The sequence below is a fragment of the Lepidochelys olivacea genome (assembly GCF_965140295.1).
Source record: "Lepidochelys olivacea isolate rLepOli2 genome assembly, chromosome: 3".
Lineage (NCBI taxonomy): Eukaryota > Metazoa > Chordata > Testudines > Cheloniidae > Lepidochelys > Lepidochelys olivacea.
Window position 1 is genome coordinate 110,666,939 of NC_140413.1, and position 12,858 is coordinate 110,679,796.

The 12,858-nt window shown below is 38.3% G+C and overlaps 1 protein-coding gene across 4 annotated transcripts in view; it reads left to right on the top strand.

Annotated features, from left to right (window-relative positions):
- The window catches only part of UTRN (utrophin), a 583,727-nt gene that overhangs the window by 434,238 nt on the left and 136,631 nt on the right, over nt 1-12,858 (top strand). For all 4 annotated transcript variants that reach the window (XM_084623224.1, XM_084623225.1, XM_084623226.1 and 1 more), the window contains 3 exons: nt 6,538-6,806; nt 9,028-9,174; nt 10,615-10,693. In XM_084623224.1, coding sequence (XP_084479350.1) covers nt 6,538-6,806; nt 9,028-9,174; nt 10,615-10,693 — 495 coding nt within the window. The remainder of the gene's footprint in view (nt 1-6,537; nt 6,807-9,027; nt 9,175-10,614; nt 10,694-12,858) is intronic.

A 12,858-nucleotide genomic window follows, 5' to 3' on the forward strand; every position in this document is an offset into this window, starting at 1 on the left:
TGATGACAGTGTCATTTGCACCCATCACTTTCTGCTGCAAAGACCCACTGAACCATGGAAGAGAGAACATGTTCTGTATAATTGGGGGAATGGACATTAAATCGGCTCCAGTTCTTCTATGCTGTTTAAAGAGCATAGTAAAGGTAAGGGAAAATAAATTTAATGATTGCTAAGCAGAGAGAGAGAAACCACTAGCTCCTGTCAGGCCCTAAAATGATCACTTTTTCTATTGATTGAGAAATGAAGAAGAATAAGTGCTCAAAAAACCAAGAACTGGTAGAACTAGGAGCAGCTTAACTTCTCTAAAATAAATTTGTAAACAAGCAACATACTGTTCATACATAATATTTTCCTTTTTACATATTGTCCACTCCTTGAAACCTGTTTGCTTGCCTTAATTCTCAAAATAAGTGTTCTAAGGCTCAGTTTCAGAAGTTCACATCCCATTGCAGTTTACCTCCGCTAGACATTTAGAAAAACGTTTGCTATTTTCATCACTTTGTGACAAAAGACGCTTATTGAAATGAAGCAGTTGCAACCAGAGCAGTGGATTTCTTTTTTCTCTTCCCTGATTCCAAGGTCCGTTAATATTTTTCCTCTCTGGTAACCAGATGGTCTGATGATTATAGAGCTTTTTTTACTTTCTGAGCAGCTGCTGAAGTGGAGATAATGTAATAAGAACCATCAAAAAGAGACTGATCAATCAAAAGACAAAAAAAGTAATAAAGAGTGTATGGTGTTTTTGTCACAACATAAAGGAGTTTTGTATCCCTGTGCCAACTTGTTTAATGATGGACTGATGAAAAGATTTCCTAACCCCAGGAAAATTGTCACTGTTAAATCATCTTTTATGAAATCAGGTCTACAGTTCTAGACTATGGAACCAAAGTCACTGCAAATGTATTCTCTGCTTTAAAAAATAAGAGGTTTCTTGTTAACACTTTGGGCTATGACAATGGCAAATATAGTTATGCAAGATGAATTCGTCTCTTAAGTGAATAGAAGTTAAATGATTTTATACCTCATAAAACTAATTATCTGGCTTTATTTCCATAGTAAATGTCTTTGTAAAGCAAGTTGATAAGCACCCCCAAGGGTTTTCTAAAGTTAAATAAAACAGTCTCAACACATTAATACAACAGGTATTTTTTCAAATAAAATGCAATAGTCATGTTTGCACAGTGACAGTGAATTAACAAATAACTTTCACATGCCTTTCAACAGCATCAGGATAATGTTTCTATTTTTATTTCTGTTCAGTTCTGATTCTTACACCTGTCACCGTGGTTTCTAGGTGCCTTCCACACAGTAAGGGATGTGACTAACATCTGTCACGTGTGCTTCTGTTTGGTTTTAGCTAGCAGGACAAACCAAGTAAAAGAATCTTCCTTCTTCTCTTCCCCAACATTTGCCATCACCACCATCTTCTCAGGGTCACCTTATTAGTGTTTTTCCCCCCTTCAGTGTAGAATACTTTTCTGATTTCTGTACCCAATACTGTCATCAAGTGCTGTCATACTTGCTTTCGAATCAGGTTGGAGAATGAGGCCTTTCTTGAGCCTACTGTCAATACCGATCAGCCAACAGCTCTCAGAGAGATTTCCCATTCTTCCAGAGTTGAGGCCAGTTAGCTGGTGGCTTGAGTAGTTCAAATTGTCACTAGCCACCTGACCAAGATAATTAAGTCCCTATATCTCATCACCATTTTATGCAGAGATGTCAGATTATCTCTTATTTAGTTGTTAAATCCTCCAAAGAGGATCATTATCTTTTATCATAAACAATTCTTAGTTTTTAACAGTGTTCAATTTTCTAAATAAAACCTGCAAGTTGTTATACTGTACAGAAAAGTAACTAATTGCAAGTGCATTATTCCAAAAAACCAAATGGAAAGTATTTATTACATTTTGTTTTTTTATCACAGCATCAGTATATTTGGTACACAAGAAATTATTTTTAAATCGTCCCGGGACTTTACGATCAGTAAATTGACTTGTTGTCACTGGATTTTAGTCAATTCAGATTATTTTAGAAAAGCTCATGGCAGTTGTAAACTCTTAACATGAATAATTCCCAAATGAATTAAAATGAAAACTCCCTTGCTATCTATCCCCAAGTATTCAAACCCTCTGTTATTGCCCTGTCTATATAATTTATTACTTTAATAGTTGATTCTGTCTAAAAGCTTTTAGATGACCGTTCTCTCCCCTTTGCAGAAATCTGTTGCAAAGGCTTGGGTAAAAAGTTCATCTGAAAACTGAGTTTAATGTATAAGGTAAACTGTGTTGCAAAACCCTGTGGTGGAGTTGTTCAGGTGGCAGGGTAGAGTCTGAGATTTGCACGTTAACTATAGGAAATAAAATTGTAACAAACAAACAAATCTAGAACAACATTGAATCTCTGCCTCTCATATGTTCCCCAGTGGTTCTTAACATCCCTAGTCAGAATTCTTCTCAAAGCATCTCTTGGATGATTTCCTCCATTCTTCTCCTCTCAGTGTCACAAATAGTGGGTCTTCGTCATGCCTAGGTTACCAGTTCCCGGTGCCCGGGACTCTACATAGCCTGTTGACTAATCACATCTACCTGTGCAGCCCCAGCTTTCTGTCACAAGTGTCCCTGGAAGTCTGCTCCATAAAATCCTTGATATCTCCAAGCATGGTCAGCATCTGGCTCAGTTATTGCTCTGCAGGCTAAAATGTACACAGATGGAAGTTTTCCTTAATAGTTCGTGGCAGTCTGGGAATTGCTTGGAATATTTCCCTGAAACATCTAGTAAGATTGGGTGTACAAAACTTCTTTCTGCCTTTTCTCAGACTTTCTTCAAAATAGTTTTACATTTTTAAGAGCTTTTTTCCCCAGTTCTAGAACTCAAATAATGCTCTGAAACTGACAATCATAGAAACCAAGGCCAGAAAGGACTACTGTGATCATCTAGTTTGACCTCCTGTATAGTACACTCCATAGAATTTACCCCAAATTCCTAGGATATATCTAATCTTGTTTTAAAAATGGTCAGTGATGGAGAATCCACCACCACCCTTGGTAAATTGATCTAATGGTTAATTAGCCTCTGTGACATACCCAGGGTACAATCTAGGCTAGTGAGTAGCTGTCTCATCCCTTCCCTTCAGCCTGCAGTGCTTTGCTGCTGTTGTCTCCACTCCTGGACTGCTCGCAAACAGCCTCCAGCATATAAGTCACTCCCAGTTATGTCTCTGTGCATTTGCAACCTGCCAATCACACTCAAACTTTTACCAACCTGAATTATACTGCAGGGTGACTCCAGCACACTCCCAGTCCCAGATTTCCCCCCAGAAATGTATGTCTTGTACTTCCCAGCTCATATAAAGTCCATCATTTTATTAATTGAAATGATGCGCACAAATCCTGTTATCCTAAATCGAGTTTGTCAAACACACTGGTTTAGATAAAAACAATAAAACAAATTTATTAACTACAAAGTAATAGATTTTAAGCAAATACAGTAATGAGGCATAAAAGTCAGAAATAGTTACAAGAAAAATAAATTTAAAACACAACTAGTGTCTAACTTTGCACTAAATTTAATGTAGTTTAAGTTTTTCTCACCACAAGTTCTCAACATTATTACTAGCCAAACTTCTTAGGCCAGGACCCATAGGATTGGCCATACTGGGTCAGACCAATGGTCTATTTAGCCCAGTATCCTGTTTGCCGACAGTGGCCAGTGCCAGGTGCTTCAGAGGGAATGAACAAAATGGGCAATCATCAAGTGATCCATCCAGTACCTGAGTAAAGGCAGCACCCTCGCTCTGCTGCAGTGAATAGAGAGAACAGAGGAGGAGGAGGAGGGGCTCTTGTGGTGTCTCCTTTTTTATAGTCCTCTCTCTCCTTTGAGAGTTATTTCCAGATGAGATTCAGGAGACAAAAAGTCTGCTTGGACAGGAACCCAATGCTGTTTCTCTGCTAAAATGCAAAATGCAAATTCTCACCCATGCCCCCTTTCCTGCCAAAGAATGACCATTTAGCAGGTAATGGCCCATTGACCTTGTTTAGACTTGGCTGAGGCATCAGTTTGCCCTTTGTCTCAGAGGAACTGGTTTGGCCATTCCCCAGACTTGGAAAATGTTTAAGTAACACTGCACAGTGAAATCTTATAACTTTACATCTAACGTTATCACACATAATTTACCAAGATAATAATGGTCAGCAAATTATAGTTTTCAAATGATACCCCACAAGGCATACTTTGTACAAAAATTATCACAGTAGTGTTCAAGGGATGAATACAGGGGTATAGTCTATAACACTCTTACTGTTAAGAATTTACGTCTTATTTCCAGTCTACCTATTAGCCTCTGGTTCCACTGTTGTGCATGTTCTGTTGAATTTTTTTTTAGTTCCCTTTCTTTGTTTACATAGTCAGCAATAAAATTTCTTGCAAGCTGTTTTGCAGTTTCCAACAAGGCTTTGTCATGGCATTTTGTTCAAAAAAATCATAGGAAAACAGGGGTTTTCAGAAAACTTCAAGTACTTCTGCCTTCAGCTGTTGTCAAATAGATGCTGATGGTATTTCCATTCTTGTGTGTACCAAAAGAAAGAAAGGCAGGGGCTCACAATAAATAAACACGTTTTTCAAACTTCACACAATGGGCTAATAGCAATTCTGTTTTAAATCTAAACCAGGTCCTTCCATCCACTCTTACCCCTAGTTAAGGATGTCTGCTTTTCTTAGCTAAAATATGAGTAGTACGGACTTGAATATTTTTACAAGTTTCTTTTGTGTTAATTATCCCCAGCAAGGTTGCAAGTGTTAGAGACCAGGGGGTAACAAACTGATTAGTATTCACCTTCATTAGAGGCATATTAATAGCATATATTTTTGCCATCACAATAATATACTTTTGACTATAACATTTGGTCCTCCAAAGAAGGAAAAACCTGTTCCCTTTGTTTCTTTTTTACAGCTGCCTGACTGATAAGCCAAGTCAGTTATAAAGATATTTTTAATGGCTACCCACCACTAGATGGAAGGTTATTTGACTCATTTGATCTCTTTCAATAAAAATGCTGCTTTCATTTTTTTCATTAATGTCCTTCTTATATTTCTAGACAACATTCACCTTTAATGGTTAAAACTGCATAAATGAAATGTTCCTAAAATGCTGCTGCTTTTCTGTACAAAGGCATGAGTGTAATAACATTTAGCTTATTTTTAGGTGCATGTAACATTGTGTGTGTGTGTTTTGGTTTATGCACCATAATTTTCTTCTGCTGTTCCAAGTATTTATGTGCCTGCAGAAATTGTGTGTGTGTGGAGGAGGGTCCACACACACACAGGAAAGAGGAGTCCTCTGGGAGTTACTTTTTGTTTCAGTCACTGTGACAGCAGCATTCCCTCAGATGAAAGAGGCTGGATGAAGCTGTTACCAGAGCTCATTGAGGCCACTCTGAGTGCCAGCCAAAAGGTCTTGCTTGAGTGTGAAATGGAGATTTGCCTTCTCTTTACAAGCTGAGTGCATTCTCGGTCCCTGTTCTAGAAAATGAGAGCCATTGCTCAGTCCCAAGTTTGGAACTCCTGTATGTCCACACATCATGCTGCTAGTAGACCACTTATCAGGCTCCCACCAATTGTTTATAAGAAGGAAGAGATCCGGCATATGCATACTTAACACATACTGTCAGAGTGTGAAACTTTAGACAGTGTGTTTGTAAGTTACAGTAATGTCAAATAATACTATGCATGCTCAGGTCTTGACTCTGAGTGGGATTTAAACAAAAACTTCCAGACATAATCAGTGTCATCATCCATTTTATCTTCTTAAGACTAAGGCACCCATCCTTGCCATATTTATCCTACCTTCAGCTTTGTTTGCTGAGTTATAACAGGTCTCCATTGACATAAATGGGATTTTTCTGGGGATCCTGGGTGCAGTTTTCAAAGCTGCTTAGAGGATTTAGACATAAAGCATTGAAATCTCAACTCTGTCATTTTGGTTAGGAATCCTGGTTTTGGTTTTGGTTTTGTTGTGCAGCTCTAGCTTTGCAGTACTCCATTTATATGACTGTTTAAGTGGGGCATTAACATTAAAATCACGGTTGCAGAGCTGCGGAAGTATTTAAGGTGTGAAACTGAGAAAACGTGATTCACTTTAACAGAGAGTTAAGAGAGAAAAAAGATTTGGGTTGGGGCAGAGGTTCATGAACTGGGAAAGTGAGGTGGCACACCTTGCAGATTCCAGAGGTACCACAAACACCAATAGCCAGTCCTAGGCTCTTGCTTTTTGTAATGCATGGAAATGAGGATGGATTTCTTCGCAATTACCCTAGCCATGTTGTTCTTTAAGAATAAAGTTTGTTTTTCATTTTATTTTATTGGACTTTACTTGTTGAGTTATTTAAAGAAAAATCTGCTGGATTATGATGAGGTCTGAATTGGCTGGACATCTTATTGAATGTGCTCCTTGTACAGAATTAAATCTGTTCAACCAAAAATGAACAGCAGCTTTAAAAAAAAAAAAAAATCCTAAACCCTGAAACTACCTTTTCACTGCAGAGTTGACTCCTGAGGAGAAAGCACAGAGAATTGCCAAAGCTGTGCGCAAGCAGTCTTCAGAGGTGAAAGAGAAATGGGAGAGCCTGAATGCCAGTGCCAACAATTGGCAGAAGCTAGTGGACAAAGCATCAGAGAAACTAAAAGACTTGCAGTGTGCCATGGACGACCTGGATGCTGACTTGAAAGAGGCTGAGAATGTGCGAAATGGCTGGAAACCAGTAGGAGATTTACTGATTGACTCATTGCAGGAACACATTGAGAAAACTACAGTAAGCATGAAATTCTATGTGAATATAACAACTGTTTTTAGCAGGGTAGAGAGCCCCAGAGCCAGAACCTTTCCCTACTGTAGGGAAAGGCTCCAGCAGTAAGGAAAGGCTCTGGCAGTGGGTCGGCAGCAGGGAAACACTCTAACAGTTCCTCACAGCTAAAGCCCTTCCTTGCTGCCTCCCCTCTGCCACAGCCTTTCCTCACCGCAGTGAAAGGCTCTAGTATCAGGGAGCTGCCTCCCCCACCAGAGCCTTTCACTGCCGCATGTGGCTACGTGCTGCCGTGTGAACATAGGCTGCTTTTCACTAGGTAAGCGTACCCGGCATGCCGCCTACAGTATGGACAAGGCCTTATAATTAAGTTTGCTCGAGGGCATTTCCTATAACACAATTATTAAACTTCAAGGAAATTGCGAATTAAGGCAACAGCTATAATTGTCACTAACTTCATTTCATATTCCTTAGTACCGAAATTATGTCATACCTAGAAACACTCAGACTCCTTAGCTTCACAACAAAATCTTTCAGTTCCAACATATAGCACGCACAATACACAGTGATCAAAGCCATGCTCAAATGCACAGGTTTACTTCTGACCTTAGCATGTAAAGTTACTCATGAAAGGATCAACCATCTTAGCATGTAAACATTTGCAAAAAGATTCCATCTTTATATATATTGCAAATAATTATGTGCATGTATGGTACTATGTAAGTAGTATATCTGACTGCTTCACTTTACTGGTGTTCATACATACATGACTAGGGCTTTACATCTCCGTCCTCTGAAGTTTTGCTCAGACTTTCAGGTTCAATGGAACCTAGAAACTTTGAGTCAAACACAGTCAAAGCTGATTTATATCCAGACTGCAGTTGATTTAAGAAGAGTAATGCATACATTCCTCCCCCTTTTCCATTTTCATATAGATAGTAAACCAAGCTCTCGCATGCTGCAGGGAATAGCTCTTTGTTCTTGTGTTAAGAAACAGTGTGTCATATCTTGATGTCATTCCTGCAAAGGAGGGTAAAGCAAAGTCTATTAAATTTTCATTGTTATGGAAATCAGAAAGATCTGCTAGAGTTGTGGAGGACTGTAGGCAGCCCACAAACCAAAATTTCCCCTCTTGCTGTGAATGGGACTGATTAGGCATAGTTTCAGGGAAGGTAGGGAATAACTGGATTGTCCAAAAAACCTTTCTCTTTTTCTAGTTGTTATTGGCTTGTTCAGTGACATTTAGTCAAGCTCTTCACAGCATCAAACAATTACTTTTACCTGCTCACAGCAAGAAAGACATTTAGTGCATATTTTCAACCATAACTAAAACTTTTTACTTTTTAATGTTATATTTAGTTTAGTTTGATTCAGAAAACCTTTCTTCTTCTTTTTAATCATAATTGTTTTAACTGTACAGTCAGAATCCCATAAAGTATTCTATTCTTTTTCCTTGGAAGATGCACTGCCTCTTGTTTGCTAATTCAGTAATGAGGTATTTGAATAAAGATTTTGCCAGCAGCTTTTGATCAGGGAACAATAGTCAGGCTTATTCAATAGATTTGGTTTAAGAATCTTTTATGTGAACGAGTATTACTAAGGTTTCAGAGTAGCAGCTGTGTTAGTCTGTATTCACAAAAAGAAAAGGAGTACTTGTGGCACCTTAGAGATTAACAAATTTATTAGAGCATAAGCTTTCGTGAGCTACAGCTCACTTCATGAATGTGAAGTGAAGCCGAAGAAGTGAACTGTAGCTCACGAAAGCTTATGCTCTAATAAATTTATTAGTCTCTAAGGTGCCACAAGTACTCCTTTTCTTTTTAGTATTACTAAAACTCACTGAAGAATATTGCAGTATTGAATGAAATCTACTCTTGTTCAGAATGACCGCACAAGCCCTATGCACTCCCAAAAACTTATTTAAGGCCTATTTTGATGGCTTAAGTGGGATGTAAGTAGGCTTTATATGGGCCCTGTGTACAGGAGTGGATTTAAAGTGAAATAATACAACTGGGAAGAATCCTTTACAGTCAGACTATTTAAGTAAATAGACTTTCCTCCAGAGAGAGTGCTGATTATCTCCTCTGCATGCTCTTGTTGAGCATAGCCACCTTATACTGCCGTGTCAGTGTCAACCAAATGTAACTTGTTTTTTCTTTGGCATGCAAGCTTTTATTCTGTTCTGTAAGATGGTGGTCAAGCCAAGTGTGTTTTTTTTTTTTCCTATCAGGCTTTCAGAGAAGAGATTGCACCAATCAACTTGAAAGTTAAAACAGTGAATGATTTATCTAGTCAGCTGTCTCCACTTGACCTTCATCCATCTTTAAAGATGTCTCGCCAGCTGGATGACCTGAATATGCGCTGGAAACTTTTGCAGGTATGCCCTCCTCCTTTCCCTGAAGGGGGAAGTGCTTCAGCAGTACTCTTCTTTTTCTCTTACAAAACAAATTATTACTATTTTTCCCTTATTGCTCTCTTGACTCTGTTTCCATAGTGGCAAATAGCAATGAAAGGAGCTGTCTTTCCTTCACTGTCTTGACTGATAGCCTCCCTTTTCTGCTCTCTCAGCAGTTCACTCACTGAAGGGACTGCATTATTCTTCAGAGACTACATCTTATTTTTGTTTCATCTGTGTGTTAGCAATATTTGTACCAATTTGTAAGCACTGAAATAACTCCATAAATCATAGTTATTGAAACTTTTGAAAGTTGGCACATATATTTCTGCTGTGTTGCCATCTGTGTAAAAGTTTTTTGTTTTTTTTTTAAATGTCCAGTTTCCATAGGGAATTTTTCATGAATAATGTGAACACTGATAGGTCTGGGACCATGGGGTGGGGGAAAGGAAGTGAAGGTTTAGGATAACAAAACATGCTTGGGGGGTCTGGAGTGAATTCATATGGCTTATATTTCACTGGTGCTTCAGTGGTCTAGGACTGGTAAGGCAGAACCTGTGTATCTATTCAGTTCATTTACAGTTTTATGCTGAATGAAATAATGAGGATTCTTTATTTATCAGTTTACCAATCTTTTAACCCACTCCCTTTGAACCACTATCTTTTATGGTATTTTTATTGTCAATCCACTTCTGTTAATTTTGATTTCCCCAAATCTCAGACTGTCTCCTGCCACACAAAGAAGGAATTGGGGAAATCAAAATGTTTTGAAAGAGGGAAAAAATATGTCTCCTTTATCTTTATCTTTGTTGCTGGGAACCTGCAGAGTTTGGATGTAAGCTCCTGGGCTAGTAGGCTCAAAACAAGCTGTCCTGGGAGGCAAAGTTATTAACATTTCTGAAGCATCCCTCTTTGTCTCTTAAAATGTAATTTGGTGTTGGAATGATTTTCTGCCTTAAAGAGAATTAGCTAAACAGCCAAGCCCCTGCTGCATATGCTTAGTGAAGTTTAATTAGTAAACCAGAAGGAAGTCTGGCCATCCTGTCAGCCAGTGAAGAAGCATGCTCCAGAATGGTCCCATCTTGTAAAGGCAGCTGTAAGACTGATACGATCAAAGTGAGGCCTGCTGACTACAGATAGTTGGACAAGAGAAATGGGGAGAAATAAAACAGAAATTTTAATGGACAACTTTAGTCACCATGAAACTTCTGTTGTTCGTTATTGATCTGCATTGCTTACACAAGTGCAACGTTACCTTGCTTTTAAAAAGAAAAACAGTGGATGTAAATGAACTGAGAATAAATAAATCTGGAAGACACATGAAATTTATTTGGAATTGAATGCAAACCAATGTTTTTATTGTGACTCCTCCTTTATGAAATAAATAAGAAACCTTGTTATTTTTTGTTTGTTTGTGTATAGGTATCTGTAGAGGATCGCCTTAAACTGCTACAGGAAGCACACCAAGATTTTGGCCCTACATCTCAACATTTTCTCTCCAGTAGGTGCTAATAATTAATTGATAAATTTGAGACAGTAGTTTTCACTCCAGTCACCCCTCTCACAATGATACCCTTAACTGACCCGTAACATCGGGAAGTTTATCTTCCTTGTAGTTAACTACTCCGTTCTTTCAGATGGGTCGATTCCCTCTTCCTCCTCATTCTTCAGCTTTCTATACTGTTCCATCCTCATGGATCACCTAGGTGTCTCCATGCACAATGGTTCTACTCCTACCTATCTAACCACTCATTCTTTGTTTGCAGGTTTTGCTGCTTTTCTCCACCAAGCATCTATTTTTTATATAGAGAGAGTGTGATATATGTCAGTTCTTGTCCTTTTGCCCTCTGATATCCATATTCTTTTCATTCAAATTATCTTTACCTCTAACCTTAGCTACCAAACTGATACAAGACACGAGCTGGTCAAACTTCTTCAAAAAACAAAACAAAACAAAAAACCCATACTAATCAAAAGTTTCATTGTATGACATGCTCTGTCTTTTCAGAATTTCAAATGAGGCGAAAAGTCTAACAATTTCCTTCTTCTTTGGAGAGACAATTTTATTTATTTATTCCCATGTACTGAGTTATTAGAAATATAGATCTGGAACCCCCAAGTATTTATGGGATTTTCAGATTCATGGCCAACATTTGCTCCATTATGGAAACATAATGGAACTGTGGAATAAAGATCCATGTTCGGTTTCTGAATCTTTCTCTCACCCACCAGCACCCCCGAAGTTCAAGTATGTTTAGATATAAGGTGTTAATTCAGGCCTGTCTCTAGTTTTTAGATGAACACTGCCATAATAATCATAGCTCTTTGTCATGTATTCTGTTCAGGTGCTTTGAGATGGGCAGATAGTGTCATATAAATGACTTAATTCTTATATTCCACTTTTGATTCCATAGATCTCAATGTATTGTATGCTGATACGTGACATAATGCTAGGAGCATCTTGTCAGCTGACAAGCCAAATACCCTAAAATAATTTCAAAAGCCCTAGATACCTATTGTCCCCTTTTCAGGAAATGTAACAGCCATATTCTCATTTCAAACCCACAAGTGCATTTGAAATAAAGAGCCTGGTGAAAGAGGTGCAGTGTCATACATTTAATTCAAAAATACAGGTCACACATAGGACAAAGATTTTTAGAGCAATTCCTCCAAAATGGGACCTATTTGCAGACCAGCTGGTACCTCTAAGTCCTGCCAGTTACTTCAACAGTGACCCTGAGAACAGAGCCACTTAACACCTTTTTTGCACAAATTAGTAAATAAAATACCTCAATAGTACCAGGGAATGCCTGGGAAACTGGAAGACTCTGTTTAGTCTTAGAATTAGTACAGCTAAAGAAGCATCCTCAAGCTGCCTTACCAGCATGCCTCAGCTTTGTTCTTGAGGAATGTCCCTTTTGGGGATTGGCAGTCAATCCTGAAACACTAGTCACTCCTGTTCTACAAAGGACAACCTGACACAGAGGAGAGCTTGAAGCAATCTCAGTAGGTTGCCCCAACCCATGCTCCAGCTCTTTCCTGATCTATTTCTGTCATCCCACCAACATTTTATGAGAGGGAAGACATCTGCAATCTAATTGCATCCTTTCTCAACTTGGAATCCTTGGGCTCCTTACAGCTTACCCTCATGTTGGCCAAGTTTAGCCATCCCTAATGTAGATGAGTATAAAATAATCCATAATTCCCTAAAAGAAACCCATGGTACTATCTCAAAGCTTTCAGAAATACTAGCTTGATTTTTTGCTCATTTTAATTTATTTTACAGGTCCACAGTTCCAGAACTCTATAGTTCATCTTTTGTATTCTTAGAAGAATAGATTAATGTCAATCAGTTGTTATCTGCATATGCTCTGTAACTCAGCCTGCTGTACTTTTCAACCAAAGCCTTCAGCCACCCTCTTCAATGCCTCCCTCAACTGCATCCAACCTTTTACTAATATCTGCAATATTCATACTGGGGCCCAGAATCAATAATTACTCTGTTCATCTTCCACCCATAAATAATGATTTAAAAAAAATTCATCTTTGCACAGGTTCATGCAGCACAGAAAATGGACAATGTTTCTATTGAGTATGGTTCTAAATAAGAATGGTATCACTTGATCCACAGGAATTAGAGATAAATCTATTATTATATTATCAAGA